This window comes from Erinaceus europaeus, chromosome 4, assembly GCF_950295315.1.
Source record: "Erinaceus europaeus chromosome 4, mEriEur2.1, whole genome shotgun sequence".
Classification (NCBI taxonomy): Eukaryota; Metazoa; Chordata; class Mammalia; order Eulipotyphla; family Erinaceidae; genus Erinaceus; species Erinaceus europaeus.
Window position 1 is genome coordinate 105,887,329 of NC_080165.1, and position 20,357 is coordinate 105,907,685.

A 20,357-nucleotide genomic window follows, 5' to 3' on the forward strand; every position below is an offset into this window, starting at 1 on the left:
CAAAAGTTAATGATGGAATTGCCATATAAACTTGCAGTTTCACTCTTAGGTACATATATCAAACAGGTACATGCAAATGTTTATGACAGAGTAGTTTGTAATAACCCAAAGTGGAAATGGCCAAGTGATCATAAATGGGTGAATGGGTAGATATGATAGGTGTGTAAAGCAGAGTATTGAAACTTAAAATTAGTGAAATTTGGATACAAACTATAATGTGGTATTCCTCCAAAGTACTGTATTAAGTGAATGAAGCCAAATGCAAAAGCCCCCAAATTTTATGATTCTCTTTTTTGAAATAACTCAAATCTGCAGAGAGGATACCACCTGGTATTAAAAAGGTTATAAATAGCCATTAATAAAACATATACTCACGATGAAGAAGATGATGATGTGTGAGGAGTGACAGCATAGTAGTTATACAAAATATTTTCATGTCTGAGACTATATAAAGTCCCAGATTCAATCCCCTGTACCACATAAACCAGAGCTGAACAATGCTCTGCAGGAAAAAATAAAAAAGTGATGACAACTTGAAAAGAGTTTGTATTATGGACTGAAACTTCATGTCTTGTTTTTAATTGTTTGGCAGTACTGCAGGGCAGGCATTAGGAACAAGAAAAAACAAACAAGAATTTATGCTAGTGGATTGTAGATCTTTGTAGTTCGAAATATTGGCTCTGGGAACTGTGAGGTCATTCTGCAAATAAAGTGAATAACTTCTACATGTGAGGTCTTAATTTGGTACTCAGTATCACTGGGGAGCATTGAGGGTACCACAGATGGTGTCTTTTCCTTTTTATCTCTTTAAAATGGTCTATGAAAATGTAGAACATTTTCAGTCTCTGAAGATATAGAATAAAAAGATTGGGCCAGGGAGGCAGTTCAGCAATACCACAGCATATGTTAAGTCCTGATTTCATTTCTTGACACTGCATAACAAAGTAAAGTAATACAGTGACTTTAAATTTATTAATTTATTTTGTATAAAGACAGAGAAATTGAGAGGGAAGGGGGAGATAGAAAGGATGAAGAAGATACCTGCATCCCTGCTTCACCACTCATGCAGTTTTCCCCCCTGCAGGTGGGGACTAGTGGCTTGAACCCAGGTTGGTCCTTGTCCACTGTAAGATACAAGCTCTATAAGATGTGCCACTGCCTGGACCCTAAATATTGACATGAAATAACATCACACCTACTTTTGTTAAATTAAGAATGAGCCATTGAAATTTAGTAAAAAAAAAAAAGTTGGCAGGGGGCTGGGTAGTGGCACACCTGGTTAAGTGCACATAGTATGAAGTGAAAGGACCTGCACAAGAATCCTGGTTTGAGCCCCTGGCTTCCCACTTATAGGAGGAAGGTCATTTCATAAGCAGTGAAGCGGGAGTCGGGCAGTAGTGCAGCGGGTTAAGCACACGTGGCACAAAGCTCAAGGACCCGCCTAAGGATCCCGGTACGAGCCCCCACTTCCCCACCTGCAGGGGAGTCACTTCACAGGCGGTGAAGCAGGTCTGCAGGTGTCTGTCTTTCTCTCCCCCTCTCTGTCTTCCCCTCCTCTCTCCATTTCTCTCTGTCCTATCCAACAACGACAGCATCAGTAATAACAACAATAACTACAACAATAAAACAACAAGGGCAACAAAACGGAATAAATAAAAAAACTTAAAAACAGTGAAGCAGGTCTGCAGGTGTTTATCTTTTTCTCTCCCTCTCTATTTCCTCCTCTTCTCCTCTCAATTTCTTTCTGTCCTATCCAATTAAAAAAAAAAAATGGAAAAAATTGCCTCCAGGAGCAGTGGATTCATAGAGCAGGCACCAAGTCCCAGCAATAACTCTGGAGACAATAAATAAATAAATATAAAGAATTGCTCAGTATGGAACATTCTTTTAAACATTTTTTATTTCCTTTATTGGGGGATTAATGTTTTACATTAATTGTATTAAATACAATACTTTGTACATGCATAGCACTTCAACATAACAATACAACCCCCACTAGGTCCTCTGTCATCCTTTTCAGACCTGTACTCTCTCCCCAACCACCCCAGAGTCTTTTACTTTGGTGCAATACACAACTCCAGTCTGGGTTCTGCTTAGTGTCTTCTCTTCTAATCTTGTTTTTCAAGCTTCATGAGCAATGGAGTAGTGTTGCAGGTTGGTGTGTCTCTCTCTTTCTCTCTCTCCCCCTCCCTCCCTCCTCTTTTTCTCTGTCTCTAGCTAGAAAAAATTTAATCACATATTTCCCTTTATTAGTAAATACTTAGGAACATTTAAAATTGTTTTTTTTTTTGCCAGTTGGATTATTGCTAGGACTTGATGTCTGCACGACTCAACTGCTCCTGGTGGCTTTTTCTTTTTCTTTGTTACAGAGTGAGAGACAGAGATATGTAGGTAGGTACAGAGAGTGGAGGAAGAGGGAGAGAGAAAGAGAGAGAGAATAGTAGCACTGTTCACCTCTTGTGAAGTTCTCCCCCCTGCAGGTGAGGTCTGGGAGCTTGAACCCTGGTCTTCATATGTGATAAGATGTGCTCTACTAAATGCATGAATAACATCATACTTCTTTCTCTTTTAAAAAATATTTTATTTATTATTGGATAGAAACAGAGAGAAATTGAAAGGGAGCGGGGGTGGGGTAGAGAGGAAGAGGGACAGAGAGACACCTGTAGTCCTGCTTGACCACTTGTGAAGCTTTCCCCCCTGCAGGTGGGGACCAGGGACTTGAACCCCGGGTCCTTGCTCTTGGTAATGTGTTTAAGCACCACCTGGCCCCTGAATAACATCATATTTTATGGAGAAAACCTGAAAGTTTTTCTCATAAGACCTGGAACTAGACAAATATGTCCACTCTCACCATTACTGTTCAATCTAGTTGTGGAAGTCCTTGTTGGAGCAAGAAGAAAAAAAAATAAGGAATTCAAATTGGATGGTATTGTTACTTTCTTCTTCTTCTAGCGTTTGCCCTTCTTCCGTAGCCAGTCAACAGCGTCAGGTTGAGCCTGATGTAAAGTTTCGAGATCTCCTTTGAATCTGGAGAGGTGGCAGTCGTTGACTATGTGGGTCATAGTCTGTCTGTAGCCGCAGGGGCAGTTCGGGTCGTCTCTGGCTCCCCAGCGATGGAACATAGCGGTGCACCGGCCATGGTCTGTTCGATACCGATTGAGGAGGGCCCAATCATAACGTGCTAGGTCAAAGCTGGGTTGACACTTGCAGGGGTCTGTGATGAGGTGTTTGTTCTTTACCTCAGCTGACTGCCAACTCTGTTTCCAAGAGTCTGGAACAGAGAAGTTCAGTGTAGGCGTAGGGGACCAGATTGGGTGATGAGACGTCAAGCGTTGGACAGGGTGGGCAAAGATATCCGCGTATATTGGCAGGTCCGGTGGAGCGTAGACGTGGGAAATGAACTTAGATGATGCCGCATCCCGACGATGTTGCTAAGGTTAGGGTTAGGGTTAGGGTTAGGGTTAGGGTTAGGGTTAGGGGCGATGTTGCTAAGAACTGCCAGCCATGGAACCGTGGTGGAACGGATGGTTCCAGAAATTATCCTCATGGAGGAATATAATTTGGAATCGACCAAGTGGACATGGGGGTTACGGAACCATACTGGGGCACAGTATTCTGCAGTGGAATAGCATAATGCCAGAGATGATGATCGTAGTGTGGAAGCGCTCGCGCCCCATGAGGAGCTGGCCAGTCTTGAAATGATGTTATTCCTCGCGCCCACCTTTGCTGCAGTTTTTATGAGATGTTCGTGAAATGACAGAGTGCGATCGAGAGTAACGCCAAGATAGACTGGCTGGGCTTCATGCCGGATTCTCGTATCGCCAAGCTGCACATTAAGCTCACGCAAGGCCGAGGCATGGTGTAGATGGAAAACAGATGATACCGTTTTTGCAGTGCTAGGGATTAGTCGCCATTTTTTACAGTAATCAGATATCAGAGACATGTCTTTCGTGAGTGTTTCCTCAAGGATGTCGAACTTGGATGCCTGAGTTGCACAGCAGATGTCATCGGCGTAGAAACTTCCTTGAAGAAGTTTCTGGGAGGTCATTGATGTAAATATTTAATAGCGTATGAGCCAGAACAGAGCCCTGGGGGAGGCCACTTGAGACAAGTCTCCATCTGCTAGACTTGTCACCCAGATGCACCCACTGCCTACTGCCCAACCCCCCGTTCACTGGTTTTTATGGGTATCTGAGGTTTGGAGTACAGAGGAAAGGAGAATTTATGACAGATTTTGAAAAGGAAAAGAGAAAGTTAAAGTAATTTCACTGTATTTTCTTGTGCTTTTCTACATGTGGGGAAAAAGATTAAAACACTAGTTCTTTTCTTTTTTTAAAAAATTTATTTATTTATTTAAGAAAGGAGACATTAACAAAATCATAGGATGGGAGGATACAACTCCACACAATTCCCGTCACCCAATCTCCATATCCCACCCCCTCCCCAATAGCTTTCTCATTCTCTATCCCTCTGGGATCATGGACCCAGGGTCCTTGTGGGTTGCAGAGGTGGGAGGTCTGGCTTCTGTAACTGCTTCCCCGCTGAACATGGGCGTTGACTGGTCGATCCACTAGGAGTTCTTTTCTGGTAAATTCTGATTTTCATCATGAGAACTCCACTGAAAAAAATGAAAATAATCTCATCACTAGTTTCTCATTGCATTTAGTACCCTTGAAGAGTTTCTGTACAAGAAAAAAAAAAAGAGTTTCAGTTAATGTCCTTTTCTTATAATATTTAATTTTGGGTTATAATGAACTATTTTTCATATCATTATGTGTGGTGCTCTTTGTGATAGTTATTCCGTATATACTTGTAAGTTTAGTCTGTTGAACAGTTCCACTGGCATAGTTGGAGAATCTCAGGACGCTTAGCTTGAAACTGTGCTATGATTTCACCGTACTTACATGCTGGTGCTCTGTGGCACAGATTTCTTTAAATAGGACAAAAAGCACTGTAGTACCTTGCTGACTTTGTGTCCTAGACACTGGCTTTTTCATTTAGGTTACATATAGATATATTGCAAATCCTTTTAACTACTATATTCATTTATTCATTCATTCTGTCTATCAATCTATCATCTATGATAGTGTCAGAGAGTAAACATTTGACCTCACAAACCTATACTACTGCTGAGTTGTCTCCATGGACCAATTTATTTTGTATGGGTGTGTGTGTGGGGAGGGGAAGAGCAGGCCAGAGCACTGCTCCACTGTCTGTGGAGTTCATTGTTGCTGTCCATAGTGATGTCAAAGATTGATTCAGAGCCTGTATTCCTCCCTCTCCCTCTCTCTTTCTCCCCTCCCCTCCCTTTCTCTTTTTCTCATTTTCTCTCTCTCTCTCTTTCTCTTTCTTCCTCTCCCTTTTTAAGATTTATTTATTTATTCATGGGGCAAGGTGAGGAAGAGGGAGAGAAAAGCAGGTTGATCACTTGGGCACATGAGATGTCAGGGATCAAACTTAGATCCTCATGCATTCAGTTATAATTCTATGGCCATTGAGTAATCTCCTTTGCTGCTAGGCCTTCATTTTCATTCAGAGAGGCAGAGAGGCAGAGAGACAGAGAGAGAGAGAGAGAGAGAGGACAATAGCAACAAAGCTCTCTAGTGCCATGACATCACCTATGTTTTGCTTGTTCTTAAAATCAAAGTGTGTGTATGGCAAGGAATGTGCTGTTCCCATTATGCTATCTCTTTCTCTTTGGCTTTATAAAAAAATAGTGATTTAATAATGAATAATGACTGTAAGATAAGAGGGGTACAATTCCATATAGTCCCCAACACCAGAGTTCTGTGTCCCACCCCTTTCATCGGAAACTTCCCTATTCTTTATCCCTTTTTAAAAAATTTTATTTATTCTCTTTTGTTGCCCTTGTTTTATTGTTGTAGTTATTGTTGTTGTTATTGATGTTGTCACTGTTGGAGAGGATAGAGAGAAATAGAGATAGGAAGGGAAGACAGAGAGGAGGAGAGAAAGATAGACACCTACAGACCTGCTTCACTGCCTGTGAGGCAACTCCCCTGCAGATAGGGAGTCGGGGGCTCGAACTAGGATCCTTAACTTTGTGCCATGTGCACTTAAACTGCTGAGCTACTGCCTGACTCCCTCCTTTATCCTTCTGGGAGTATGGACCAACATTCTCTTTGGGTTGCGGAAGATGGGAGTTCTGCATCTGTAATTGCTTTTCCGATGGACATGGGTGTTGGTAGGTTAATCCATATGTCGAGCCTGTTTCTCTTTTCCTTCTTTTTTCAAATGATTTAATAATGATTATCAAGATTGTAGGTTAAGAGGGATACAATTCCATACAATTCCTACCTCTCTCTCTCTTTTTTTTTTTTTTCATCAGCGAGCCTCAAAGCAGGTCTACTGGAGGACCTAAGGGGTTAGGCTGTTATGTGGAAAACTGAGAAATATTACACATGTACGAACTACTGTATTTTACTGTCAACTGTAAGTCATTAATTCCCCCCAGGTAAAGAAAAAAAAATTACAACAACAAAAAGGTCTACTTTAGTTTCTCCCTCAAAAAACCCCTGGAACCTAATGATCTTTTTTACTTCACTTATTTCCACTCTGAGTTTTTTTATTTTCTAATTTTGAATAGAGACCGAAATTGAGAAGAGAGGGGGGAAAGTGAGGGAGAGAGAGGCAGTTGGATGTCTGCTTCATCACTCTGAAGCTTCCTCCCCCTGCAGGTGGGACTGGGGACTTGCACTCTACTCAATGCACCGCTTAACACATGTACTCTACTTAATGCACCACTGCCTGGCCCTCGCGATTGAGCCTATTATTATTATTATTATTATTTTTATTGGGGGGTTAATAGTTTACAGTGACAGTGAAAGTAGTTCTTGACTTTTAGCTGGAGTCCTATAAATTGAATTGTATGTAGATGTGCTCCCTATAAATTAGATTTACACCTCTTGGGATATGATTGTTTTTTATTTAAATTTTTTTTTTATTTATAAAAAGGAAACACTGACAAAACCATAGGATAAGAGGCATACAACTCCAACAGTTCCCACCACCAGAACTCCTTATCCCATCCCCTCCCTTGATAGATTTCCTATTCTTTAACACTTTGGGAATATGGACCCAAGGTCAGTGTGGGATGCAGAAGGTTGAAGGTCTGGCTTCTATAATTGCTTCCCCACTGAACATGGGCATTGACAAGTTGATCCATACTCCCAGTCTGCCTCTCTCTTTCCCTAGTGGGAAGAGTTCTGGGGAATCGGAGTTCTAGGACATATTGGTGGGTTGTCTGTCCAGGGAAGTCAGATTGGCATCATGCTAGCATCTGGAACCTGGCGGCTGAAAAGAGAGTTAACATATAAAGCCAAACAAATTGTTGACTAATCATGAACCTAAAGACTGGAATAGTGAAGATGAAGAGTTGTGGGGGGCGAGGAGGGGCTCCATTTTATAGATAGCTAGTAGGCATATTTTAATTATATTCCAAAGGGCCTGTGGCTATACTATTTTTTTTCTTTTTCTTTTTTCCCCTTAGCCTGAAATCTGATATGCTGGTGGATCCAAGTTATTATCTGGGGAGATGATGTCATGGTTGAAAAAAGGACCAGAAAGCTGGATCAGGGAAGAGAGTAGCTCCCAAATAGGGAAAGGTGTATAAATATTGTTGACTGTAAACCCCATCGATTTGATGTGATCTGGGGCCCGTATTCAGCTTAGGAGCCAATGTGACTTCTGCATCTCTGTAGATCTGAGCTCATATTCTGTGATCCTAAGTAGGAGCATTCCAAGCTGCCCTAATATCAGGACCCATTTTCCGCAGGTGTAGCATAAAGTATGTTATCCAGCCTCCCTTCTGAGGATGGAACATTCTCTACTGTTGTTGATCCAAGTTGAGAGCAAGGTCCTATGGGGACCCACTAAGGGGGGGTCTATTTTGTTGTTCCTGATAGAGATGACTGGTAACAATGGAGAGAGGGTGGGATATGATTCTTTCTTTACTGAGATACTGTCAAAGCCAGGAGGTTCTTTCTGTTGACTCTGGGCAGCTCCATTTGGCTTTCCTTTCCTATTTCTAGTGCAGTCATTGTATTGCATTAGTGAAAGGAGAAAATGAAATTGCTAAGGTTTCACTGTGTTTTGCCTAGCAGGCTTCATGTGTGTTGCTGTTTTGCAGATCTATCTTTTCATGTAACACTGCCAGAACTGCTGTTGTGCTTGACTGAGGGACACTGATACAGCTGGGCCCAGCCCTCAGGGTGCCAGACTGACATGAGTTACCCATCTGAGCAATCAACTGTGTGCATAGGCTGAAAATGACCATTTTCTTATATGGCCAACTGCTAGCCTACTTTTTCTTTTTAAAACTTCTTTATTGGGGGATTAAAGGTTTACAGTCAACAGCAAAATACAATAGTTTGTACATGTATAACATCTCCACATAACAATACAACCCCCACTAGGTCCTACTCTGCCACCATATTTCAGGACCTGAACCCTCCCCCAACCCCCACCCCAGAGTCTTTTACTTTGGTACAATACACCAACTCCAGTTCAAGTTTTGCTTTGTGTTTTCTCTTCTCATCTTGTTTTTCAACTTCTGCCTGTGAGTGAGATTATCCCATATTCATCCTTTTGCTTCTACTTATCTCACTTAACATGATTCCAAGCTCCATCCAAGATGAGGTGAAGAAGGTGAATTTGCCATTTTTTAAAATATATTTCTAATTTTTCAGCCCACTGTTAAAATTTAATCTGATTGCCAGTTTGAATTCTTACATACTTAGACTGAAGGAACATATACTTAGAGCTATGGCCTATGTATCAAAAAGTTTGAGACACTTGATCCATTTTTTCCCCTTCATATAAATTGAATAATGGCTTGTGAGACTATAATAGCGGTGTATATTAACACCATTCCCACCACCAAATATGTGTCCCCCCGCCCCCCTCCCCCGTCCATGAAGCTGAACATCCACCCTCACCCTCCACCCAGAGATTATTGAGGTGCCATACTCTAAACACAGTCAGATACTGCTTTGAGCTTTCTGTTCTCCTTTCTCAACTTCTGTTTCTGAGTGGAAATGAAATCACCATTTTTAATAGCAGTAGTATTCTATTGTGTGTATAGACAACTTTCTCAGCCACTCATCTGTTGTTTGGACACCTGGCTTGCTCCTGGTTTTGGCTATTACAAATTGTGCTGCTGTGGACATGGGTATACACAAATACTTTTGGATGGGTGTGTTTTTTTCTTTTGGATGTATTCCTAGGAGAGGAATTGCAGGGTCATAGGGTAGGTTCACTTCTAGGCTTCTGAGAGTTCTCCAGACTGCTTTCCACACAGAGTTTGGGCCAATTTACATTCCCACCAGCAGTGCAGGAGGGTTCCTTTGTCCCTATAACCTCTCCAGCATTTGTTGTTGCTAACTTTTCTGATGTATGACATTCTCACAGGAGTGAAGAGGTATCTCATTGTTGTCTTTATTTGCATTTCTCTGTTATTCAGTGACTTGGCACACTTTTTCATATGTTTTTCGCCCTTTCAAATCTCTTCTGTGGTGAATATTCTGTTCATGTCCTCTCCCCATTTTTGGATGGGGTTATTTGTTTTCTTGTTGTTGAGTTTGGCGAGATCTTTATATGCTTTGGTTATTAAACTCTTGTCTGATGTGTGGCATGTAAAGATCTCCTCGCATTCTGTGAGGGGTCTCTTTGTTTGGATAGTGTTCTCTTTTGCTGTACAGAAGCTTTTTAATTTGATGTAGTCCCATTGGTTTATTCTTGTCTTAGTGTTCTTTGTAATTGGATTTGTTTCACTGAAGATGTCTTTAAAATTTAGGTGGAAAAGAGTTCTGCCAATATTTTCCTCTAAGTAATTGATAGTTTCTGGTCTAACATTCACATCCTTGATGCATTTGGATTTACTGTTGTGTTTGGTGAAATGGAGTGGTTCAGTTTCATTCTTCTGCACATTTCAACCCATTTTTTTCCAACACCATTTGCTGAAGAGACTTTCCTTTCCCCATTCAATAGTCTGAGCACCTTTGTCAAAGATTAGATGTCCATAGGTGTGGGGACCACTTTGAGTTTTTAATTTCATATCTACTAACTTTTGGGTCTTTCTGTTGCTTCTTTATAGTGATATTAAATTGTTTCTTTCTTTTTTTTTTCTTTATTGGGGATTAATGGTATACAGTCAAGAGTAAAATACAGTTACATGTGTAACATTTTTCAGTTTTCCATATAACATTTCAACCCCCTCCAGGTCCTCCTCTGCCATCATGGACTTGTATTTCTGTGAACTTTTCTTTTACTACCTCTGCTGCTTCCTGAAATATCCAGTAACTCATTCTGCATTTTTTGTTCACCAGACAATTTTAGTTTTATTTTGATTTCTTCATTGATCCAGATGTTATTCAGAAGCAGGCAACTTAGTCTCCACAAATTTGAGATTTTCTTCATTTTCTTTTTGTGATTGATTTCTAGCCATACAACACTTGAGCAAAAGAGATGCATGTAATGGTTTTAATTTCCAAATATTTATCAAGACTGCTTTTAACTCAGCATATAGTCAATCTTTGGGCACTTGAGAAGAATGTGTATTTGTTTCTTTTGACATCAAGTTTATATATATATTAAGTCCATCTCACTGGTTGCTTCATTTAAGGCCATTGTTTCTTTGTTGATTTTTTTTTTTTCCTCCTCCAGGGTTATTGCTGGGCTCGGTGCCTGCACTGTGAATCCACCGCTCCTGGAGGCCATTTTTTCCCCCTTTTGTTGCCCTTGTTGTAGCTTCGTTGTGGTTACTATTATTATTGCCCTTGTTGACGCAATTTATTGTTGGATAGGACAGAGAGAAATGGAGAGAGGAGGGGAAGACAGAGAAGGGGAGAGAAAGATAGACACCTGCAGACCTGCTTCACCGCCTGTGAAGCGACTCCCCTGCAGGTGGGGAGCCGGGGGCTCGAACCGGGATCCTTATGCTGGTCCCTGCGCTTTGCGCCACATGTGCTTAACCCACTGCGCCACCGCCCAACCCCCTGTTGATTTTTTTTTTTTTTGTCTTGAGCATTTGTTTTTTCTCGTCAGTGGTATGTTAAGATTTCCCACTGTTACATTTCTTTTTTTTAAATTTTATTTATTTATTCTCTTTTTGTTATCCTTGTTTTATTGTTATAGTTATTATTATTGTTGTTATTGATGTCATTGTTGTTGGATAGGACAGAGAAATGGAGAGAGGAGGAGAAGACAGAGAGGGGGAAAGATAGACACCTACAGACCTGCTTCACTGCCTGTGAAGTGACGCCCCTGCAGGTGGGGAGCCAGGGGCTCGAACCGGTATCCTTAGGCTGGTCCTTGCACTTTGCGCCACCTGTGCTTAACCTGCTATGCTACTGCCTGACTCCCTACATTTCTGTTCATGTATGTAATGAGGTCTGTTAGTATTTGTTTCATTATTTTGGCAACCATATTGGTTGCTTATGTGTATCTGTTACACACACACACACACACAACACACACACACACACACTCACACACTCACACACTCACACACACACACGCACACACGCACACACACTTTCCTTAACCTGTGATATATCATTGAACTTTTGGGTTGTTCCCTAGTTCAATAGTTGGACTATTATAGATAGTGCTATCTTTGTGTCCTTTGGATAAGTCTGTGGGAGAGGAATTGCCAGATCACATGGTAGATTCATTTCTAATGTTCCAAGGATTTTTCAGACTGTTTTGCATAGTGGTTGAACCAATTTATTTATTTGTTTATTTTTATTATTGGGTAGAGACAGAGAGAAATTGAGAGGGGAGGGAGGATAGAGAGGAAAAGAAACAGAGAGACATCTGCAGCCCTGCTTCACCACTCAGTAAAGCTTTCACCTTGTAGGTGGGGACCAGAGGCTTAAACCTGGGATCTTGCATTCTGTAACATGAGTGCTTAGCCAGGTACACCACTGCCTGGTCCCCAAATATTTATTCATTTGTTTATTTAGAGGTTGAACCAGTTTACATTCCCACCAACAGTATTCACTTTTTCTCACATCCTCACCAGTACTTTTGTCTTTTCTGTCCTTTTTAATGTATGACACGGTATTATCAAAATAAGAAAGTAACAGATTTGAATGGACCCTGATCATAAGCAGTATGGCTATTTCTATGTGCATCAGGCATATATACTTCTGTTTTTAAATTTATTTATTTTACTTTTTAAATTCTTTTTATTGGTGATTTAATAATGATCAACAAAATTGTGGGATAAGAGTGGTACAATTCCACACAATTCCCAACACTGTATCCCATCCCCTCTATTGGAAGCTTACCTATTTTTTTGTTCTTCTGGGAGTATAGACTAAAGATCTTTATGGAATGTAGAGGTGGGAGGTCTGACTTATATAATTGCTTCTCTGCTCTATATGCGTGTTGACAGATCAGTTCATACCCCCAGCCTGTTTCCATAGTGGGGCAGGGCTCTGGGGAGGTTGGGTTCCAGGACACATTGGTGAGGTTGGCTGCTCAGGGAAATCAGATTGGTGTCATGGTAGCATCTGCAATTTGGTGGCTAAATAGCATTAAAATATAAAGCAGAGCAAATTGTGTAATAATCAGGAACTTAATGGTAAGGATATAGCAGATGAGGTTTGGAGTCTTCATATTGGAAGAAGCTATTTTAGGTATTTTAGGAAGTCTATTTTAGGTATATCCCAAGGTGCCCATGACTTTGCTAATTTTTGCCTGAGTCCGATAGTTAACATGCAGGTAGGTTAAAAATATTGCCTGGGAAGAGGGTGTCAGAGTTGGTAATAGGACCAGAAAGCTGGATTAGTACAGAGAGTAGCCCCCAAATATGATAAAAGTATATATATGCCGTTAACTGTAAACCTCATCATTCTGACCTAGAACCTATGAGGAAGACTGGTCCTGAAATGAGTACAGCCTAGAATGTTCCTAGCTGTGACCACGAAATGTGAGTTCAGACCAACAGAGAGATGCAAAGGTTGTACAGGCTCCTGTCCTAAGTATTTTATTTTTAATTAAAGACATACACACACCCCCCCACCCCACCCCCCAGTACTGGTCTACTCTGGCTTATGGTGGTGCTGGGGATTGAACCTGGGACCTTAAGAACATAAGGCATGAAAGCCTTTTGCATAATGCTTTCTCCCCAAAACAGGGTGTATGTACTTCTAATTGTTATGATATTGGATATAGATATAGATAGGAAGTTTCTCTGTGTGTAATCATGTAATACAAATATATATATCAGATATGCATTTATTATTTATAGTACATGTACTATATATAGGTCATTTTCTCCCATGTGGTACATTTTTTTTATGAGGATACACATTTCTTTTTTTAGTTGAGCTCTAATTGACATAGAACCTTATTTAGTTTCTAGTATGCAAGATAATGATTCATTACTTGCATGTTTTGTGAAATAATCACCACATTAATTCTAGTTAACATCTGTCACCATTTGTAGTTACTTGATCTAGAAGGTTTATACTTGTGTTATTATGGGTGAGTTACTTAAATCTCTCAGCTATGTATTACTAACAAAATAATTAATGCATGTGTTGTAAAAAGTCAATGAGTTAACATAAAAGTACTAGTATAAACTACTCATTAAATGCTAATATTATTTAGTGAATAAATTCAATTGGAACGTACTTAAGTCATTTTGTGTTTTACCAGTTATCATTTGTAATTTTTTTTATATGGATGAATTTGTGTGGTGTGAGTTCCCCCAGTACTCCCCCTCATCTGTGAATCTTGAAGTGTCTTTATTTTGTCATGATGCAGGCAAGTGAGAGGCTGAACTACTCATTTCCTTTTGGGAATGTATACAAGTTAAACTACTGATACTTCACAGATTATTTTACCCATTTCCAGCGCAGTAGTGTGAATTCTCATTTGCTAATTGCCAGGTTCTGTGAGCCATGGTAGCTGCTTTCTAACTTCCTACAATCTGCTGCTTGAGGAGGAAAGCTGATGGGAGGCTTAATTAATTTTTTCCACTTGGTTCTAGCACATGCAGATGACAATCCAGGCCCTCCAGGATGAGCTGAGAATCCAGCGGGACCTGAACCAGTTGTTCCAGCAGGACAGCAGCAGCAGGGCTGGCGAGTCATGCCTAGCAGAGCTGACAGAGGAGAACTTCCAGAGGCTGCATGCTGAGCATGAGAGGCAGGCCAAGGAGCTCTTCCTGCTCCGGAAGACTCTGGAAGAGATGGAGCTCCGCATTGAGACTCAGAAACAAACTCTGAGTGCTAGGGACGAATCCATCAAGAAGCTTCTAGAAATGCTGCAGAGCAAAGGCCTCTCTGCTAAGGCAACCGAGGAGGACCATGAGAGGACACGGCGACTGGCGGAAGCAGAAATGCATGTCCACCACCTGGAAAGCCTTTTGGAGCAGAAGGAAAAAGAGAACAACATGTTGAGAGAGGTGAGTGGCCACATCTTCATTTGCTATGACTTACTGAATTTTTTTTTCCTCTTTTTCCTTTGGATAAAGCTGGATGTTTACTGAGCTAGTAAACGAGAATTTCTCTTTCAAGACTTAAGTGATTGACTGATTTCTGTTGGGATTTTCCCTTGTGTGAGAGGACATTGAGTGGCATGTCAGCTGACATGATAGCTTCCTGGGTCTTTCTTTGTTCCTTTCCTGGTTTCCTTAGACTCATTTTGTCACTAGAGAGGTACAGAATTTTCCTGATTTGTTGATAGAGACTCAGGCAAGAAAGCTAGAGTCTGAGTAGGTATATGTTGCTCAACTTAAAAATATTAATAAAAGAAAGTAAGCATGTACCTCAGTTTAGGTGTGCTTATGAAGTCCTTGGCAGCAGTAATGAGTGTTTGTCTTATAGTTTCCATGGAAACTATTGCCGTGCTGTAAAGGATAAGTGATAAAAAGCCTTTCCTGTTATGGAGGCACAGTGATTACTTATATTTTAGAGAGGTAATTTAGATTTTAGCTGACCACTGAAACTATTGACAATTTTCTGTTTCTAGGTGATATATCATTTTAAGAAAGTATAAAGGAATAATTCATCTTACATTGAACTAGGGGGAATTTAAAGCTATAATTCTCTGTATGTGGCTGTAGACTTTAAATAAGTTTTATATTTAGATGGGGGAAAGTCTTAACTGGATTAGTGCCAATCTAGATAATTCCTCTTTTTTTTTTTTTTTTTACGTTTGCTACTTTTTCACATCAGCTACTTTTTTTTTTAATTAGGGCTTATATTTGGAGTTATATAAAAGTTCTAATATCTGATTAGATTCTGTGTTAGGAATTCTGAATGTGAAAACCAAAGCTAAGAAAAGCCTATCTATTGAAGAAAAACTAAATTGAAAAATAAAAAGATACGAACAAAGGATAAAAGATTAAATAAAAGAGATGAGGAACTGGGCAGTAGTGCAGTGGGTTAAGCACACATGGTATGAACCACAAGGACCTGTGTAAGGATCCCAGTTTGAGCCCCCAGATCCCCACCTGCAGGGGAGTCACTTCACAAGTGGTGAAGCAGGTCTGCAGGTGTCTGTCTTTCTCTCCTTCTCTGCCTTCCCCTCCTCTCTCCATTTCTCTCTGTCCTATCCAACAACAGCAACAGTAATAATAACAACAAGGGCAACAAAATGGGGAAAAAGTGGCCTCCAGGATTTGTAGTACAGGCACCAAGCCACTGCAATAATCCTGGAGGAAAAAAAAAAAGAGAGAGAGATGTAGATGGTAAGGTGGGTTTAGTAGGTGAAGCTCAGGACTTGATGTTTGATGCACCATGTTTGTTTCCTAATACCACATATGCTAGAGCATACCAGTGTTCTAGTGTCTCTATCTCATTCAAAAAATAAGTGAGTATGTAAATAAATTTTAAAATGAAAAGGGAGTTCCCAGTTTGCTCTTTTGCTGTGATATGGGAAAAATTAGATAGTTGTGTAGCTTTTATTTATTAAGGTTATCCCTCCTTTTTTTTTTTTGTTATGTCTTTTGACATTTCCATTTTGACAAGAATATGCATTCTCAACATAAATACCCTTATTAGGCATGGGAAACGGCTCAAGTACACTGCTGTCAGACCATGGCAGGATACAGCAAGAGAAGTGAGGAGCGAGGACCTTCTCATCTTGTGTGTTGAATACAGAACACTCAGAACTTGTGTGTGGATGATTATGTGGAAGGGACTTCAGAAGCAATCTGGAACTTCTGTTCAAAGCCAAGGGTGCTAAAAACTAAAACTTGGAATTTGGAAAACAAAACAAAACAAAAAGCCAAAAAAACAGATCTCAGACATTAATTGATGCTTTTTTGTCACAAATGCTCACTTTGTTGTGTAAGTAAAAGTTGATTTACTTTTAAAAAGGAAATTACTGGGAGTAGGGAGGTAGTGCAGAGGGTTAAGTGCAAGGACCAGCGTTAAGGATCCCAGTTCAAGCCCCTGGCTCCCCACTTGCAGGGGAGTCGATTCACAAGCGGTGAAGCAGGTCTGCAGGTGTCTGTCTTTCTCTCCCCCTCTCTGTCTTCCCCTCCTCTCTCTATTTCTCTCAGTCCTATCCAACAACTGCATCAATAATAACTACAACAATAAAAAAAAACAAGGGCAACAAAAGGGAATAAATAAATAAATATTTTTTAAAAAGGAAATTACTAAAGAGCAAGAATAAGGAAATATTTTTTTCTTAAGCTGTTTTATATATTGTTATTTTTGTTGTTGTTGTTTAGGGTTAATTATCACTTAAAAAAAAAAAAGTTGTATACCATAGTTGAAAGTACAGCAAGATGTCGTTAATTTTGCCTGTTAGTTTGAATGGAAACTTTTTGTCCTAAAAGGGTAGATTTAAGTGAGCAAATAGCATGTATTACTACTTGCATTTGTGTTTGAGGAGAACATTAATTTCTATTTCCAGAGTTTCTTCTCTATTAACAGTGCATGAGTCAGAGGCTTGATGTGCTCAGTGGGAAGGGGAGTTCATCAGCTCACTGACTGCAAGATGTATGCTTAGTGAGCTTTAATGTGCAGGCCTTTCAATAGAAATTTGCGACAAGCAATAGGTTTAAAAATGTCTTAGTAGGAAATATCTATATCTGTGAATGATTTAGAATGCACCCTACCCTGAGCAGAGAAAGATTTTTTATTTATTCAAATGGATTTGCTTTGTTTTGCTTATATACTCGCTAGGATTTACAATGATATAATAATTTACTTAGTAGTTGGCATTAGATAGTGGGAAAGAGCAGGTAAAAGTAATTCAAAGTACCGATTATGAGGTATTTTAAAAAAGTACAATTTTAATATCTCCCAGTAGATACTGAAAGAAATACCAAATAAAAATACAGAATTTTATTAAGATTATAACTACCATATTCTTATTTTTGAAAAATTATTTTAAAATTTATATTCATTTACTGAATAAACATTATTCAATATCTACTGTGTTCCCAATGGAATACCTTATGTGCACTGTGTAAAGTAGATTTATTGTAGATGAATTGGAGACTGGGAGGAATCAGTGTTTTGTTGTTTTAATGGAAGTGAGAAATTATTATGAACTGAACAGATGTGCTCAGATTCTGGTTTGGACTAAACTCATTTTTCTGTCTTTCTTAATGAAATATCTGATCTCCCAAGAGTTAATCTATGTGTGGGATAAATTGCTTTTTTTTAAAAAAAAAGATTTTTAAAATGTTTTATTTATTCCCTTTTTTTGTTGCCCTTGTCTTTATTGTTATAGTTGTTGTTATTGTTATTGATGTTGTCGTTGTTGGATAGGACAGAGAGAAATGGAGAGAGGAGGGGAAGACAGAGAGGGGAAGAGAAAGACACCTGCAGACCTGCTTCACAGCTTGTGAAGTGACTTTCCTGCATGTGAGGAGCCAGGGGCTCGAACTGGGATCCTTATGCGAGTCCTTGCGCTTTGCGCCACCTGTGCTTAACCTGCTGTGCTACCACCCGACTCCTGATAAATTGCTTTTTAAAATACTTTATTTTATTTTAATAGATAGAGAAAGAAAGACACAGAACAAAGCACTGCTCAGCTCTGGTTTATGGTGTTTCTGGGTATTGAACCTAGTACCTCAGAACCTCAGGCAGGAGACCCTTTTTGCAGAACCGTTCTGCTGTCTCCCTGATGCTTGTTGTTATATGTCTAAAAGCAATTATTACATTTACTTTGTCTAATTTTAAAATAGTTTATGATCTGAGAGCCAGACCAGGACATATTGATCTTGTAGAAAGTGAGAAGATATGAAACTTACAGAAGGATTAAAGGCAGATGAGCTTACTTATGGGAAGGTAAGAGTTGAATCTGTGCAGCTAAGGAAGAGTCATCTGGGTGGTTGTTTGTGCTGCTTTCTCACTGATGGTGGGACAAGTGGGGCCCAGAGACTACTGTGCTTCCTGATGACATTGTGTTTAACCCAGATGACTGCCCTTTTCTAATTCATAAAATTACTTTGTGGATTACTGGAGGCCCTTGGATTGGGATTGTAGAATTGAGAAAAGTTCCAAGGATAAGAACTTAGAAAATACTTGTATAGGGTCGGGTGGTGGCACACCTGGTTAAGTGTGCATATTAACAAGTGCAAGGACCCAGGTTTGAGCCCTGCTCCCCACCTGCAGGGGGGATGCTTCATGAGCAATAAAGCAGGTCTGCAGGTGGATCTTTCTATCCCTTTCTTTGTCTCCCCCTTTTCTCAATTTCTCTCTGTCCTAATAAAAATTAGGGAGGAGAAAAGGGAAAAAAATGACTGCCAGGAGTGGTGCTGGCACTGAGCCCCAGCAATAACCCTGGTACCAAAAAAAGGGGTCCGGGAGGAAGGAAGACAGACAGAAAGAAAATGTCTGTGTGTAGGTAAGAAAGGGGAAGCACAGAGAATAAATATTTAGGGCTAGGATAATTCTCTAATGGAAGCTATTGAAAAGATAAGAAATGGCAACAGGTTTAAGGTTTAGAAAAAGCCCTTTAGATGTGAGACTGAGAGAGTGGGCTACAGAGAGGCAAAGAAGGCTTCATTCATCTTTCATGCAATAAAAGAGGGACAGATGTGTGGAGAAATGAGTGTTAGTGATTGCTTATATATCAGATAGTGTCTGATATATACAGAAGACAGTTTTCTGCTTTATACAGTTATATATGTTAGGGAATAGAATTAGTCCAAAGATAACACAGTGTTCAAGGAGGACTATGCAACATTCTGCATAGAATGAAGAGGAGGTGCACATGATTCAGTGCAACAGTAGGAACTCACTCAGATTGATTTTTTTTTTTTTTTTTTTTTAGGAAAACTATTTTGTGTCATTTTAGAAACATGAACTACATGGGGAAAGTTACTCAGCATCCTTGCCTTTTACTTTCTGTTTTATAACCACACTGCAGAGAGATTTTTCATCATAGGTAACCAAGTGGTTGTTACTCTGGAGGTGACTATGAAAAGAATACTGTCAACACAGATGCTTTTATTACCTTTGTGCAGTAAAGACCAGTTTTGATGGCATTATTTCTCCTTTTGAAAAGGCAGTGTCTCAGAGCTTCTCCTTGGATTATTTGGAGTTCTGGTTGTGTTTTGGAGTCAGGTGGAAGATCTACCAATCTCTGGATGTGCTGTAGTTCCAGCTGTTGCAGTAGTTAGCATTCATGAGAGTATTTATTTTTTTTTCATGAGACTAATTTTAAATAGCTAAGAGTACAGAGAAGAGGCTGGATGTAGCCTAGTTTGCTGACCCACACGGAGAGGTCAGCAGATTGGAACAGATCTGAGCTTCTGACAGGGTGACACAGGTACACAGGTACTTTATTCTTCCCCTCAGTTCTCCTTCCCTATCTTTTAAAAGCTCTACCCCACCCCATTTTATTAAAAGGAATATACTATTTTTTTACTTCTCTTCTGTAGGAGATGCATCGGAGATTTGAGAATGCTCCTGATTCTGCCAAAACAAAAGCTCTGCAGACTGTTATTGAAATGAAGGTAAGTGAGAAGCTAATAAACTTCAGGTTAACGGTCTGGGAGGTGGTGCAGTGAATAAAGCATTGGACTCTCAAGCATGAGGTCCTGAGTTCAGCCCCTGGCAGCACACATACCAGAGTGGTATCTGTTTTTTTCTCCTTCTCTGCCTATCATTCTTCATGAATAAATAAATAAAATCTTTAAAAAAAAGCCCAGAAACTTCAGGTTACATGTTGAATGAGTGTATACTTGGTAAGTTTTAGAAAGTGACATGTAATAATATTTCACTAATTTCATAGTTTGAGAAGAATTAGTAAGACAATGAAAACAGTACTTTAGAAGAATTATTTTCTTAATAAAATAATTTTATTCTTAAAGAAGTTTTATTTCCTTTTAGTTGTAAGCCTTAACTCAAATTGTACCT

At 39.8% G+C, this 20,357-nt stretch overlaps 1 protein-coding gene across 9 annotated transcripts in view; it reads left to right on the forward strand.

Annotated features, from left to right (window-relative positions):
- ERC1 (ELKS/RAB6-interacting/CAST family member 1) overlaps positions 1-20,357 on the forward strand; it is a 450,240-nt gene that overhangs the window by 85,796 nt on the left and 344,087 nt on the right. For all 9 annotated transcript variants that reach the window (XM_060190339.1, XM_060190341.1, XM_060190340.1 and 6 more), the window contains 2 exons: positions 14,018-14,434; positions 19,880-19,954. In XM_060190339.1, the coding sequence (XP_060046322.1) occupies positions 14,018-14,434; positions 19,880-19,954 (492 nt within the window). The remainder of the gene's footprint in view (positions 1-14,017; positions 14,435-19,879; positions 19,955-20,357) is intronic.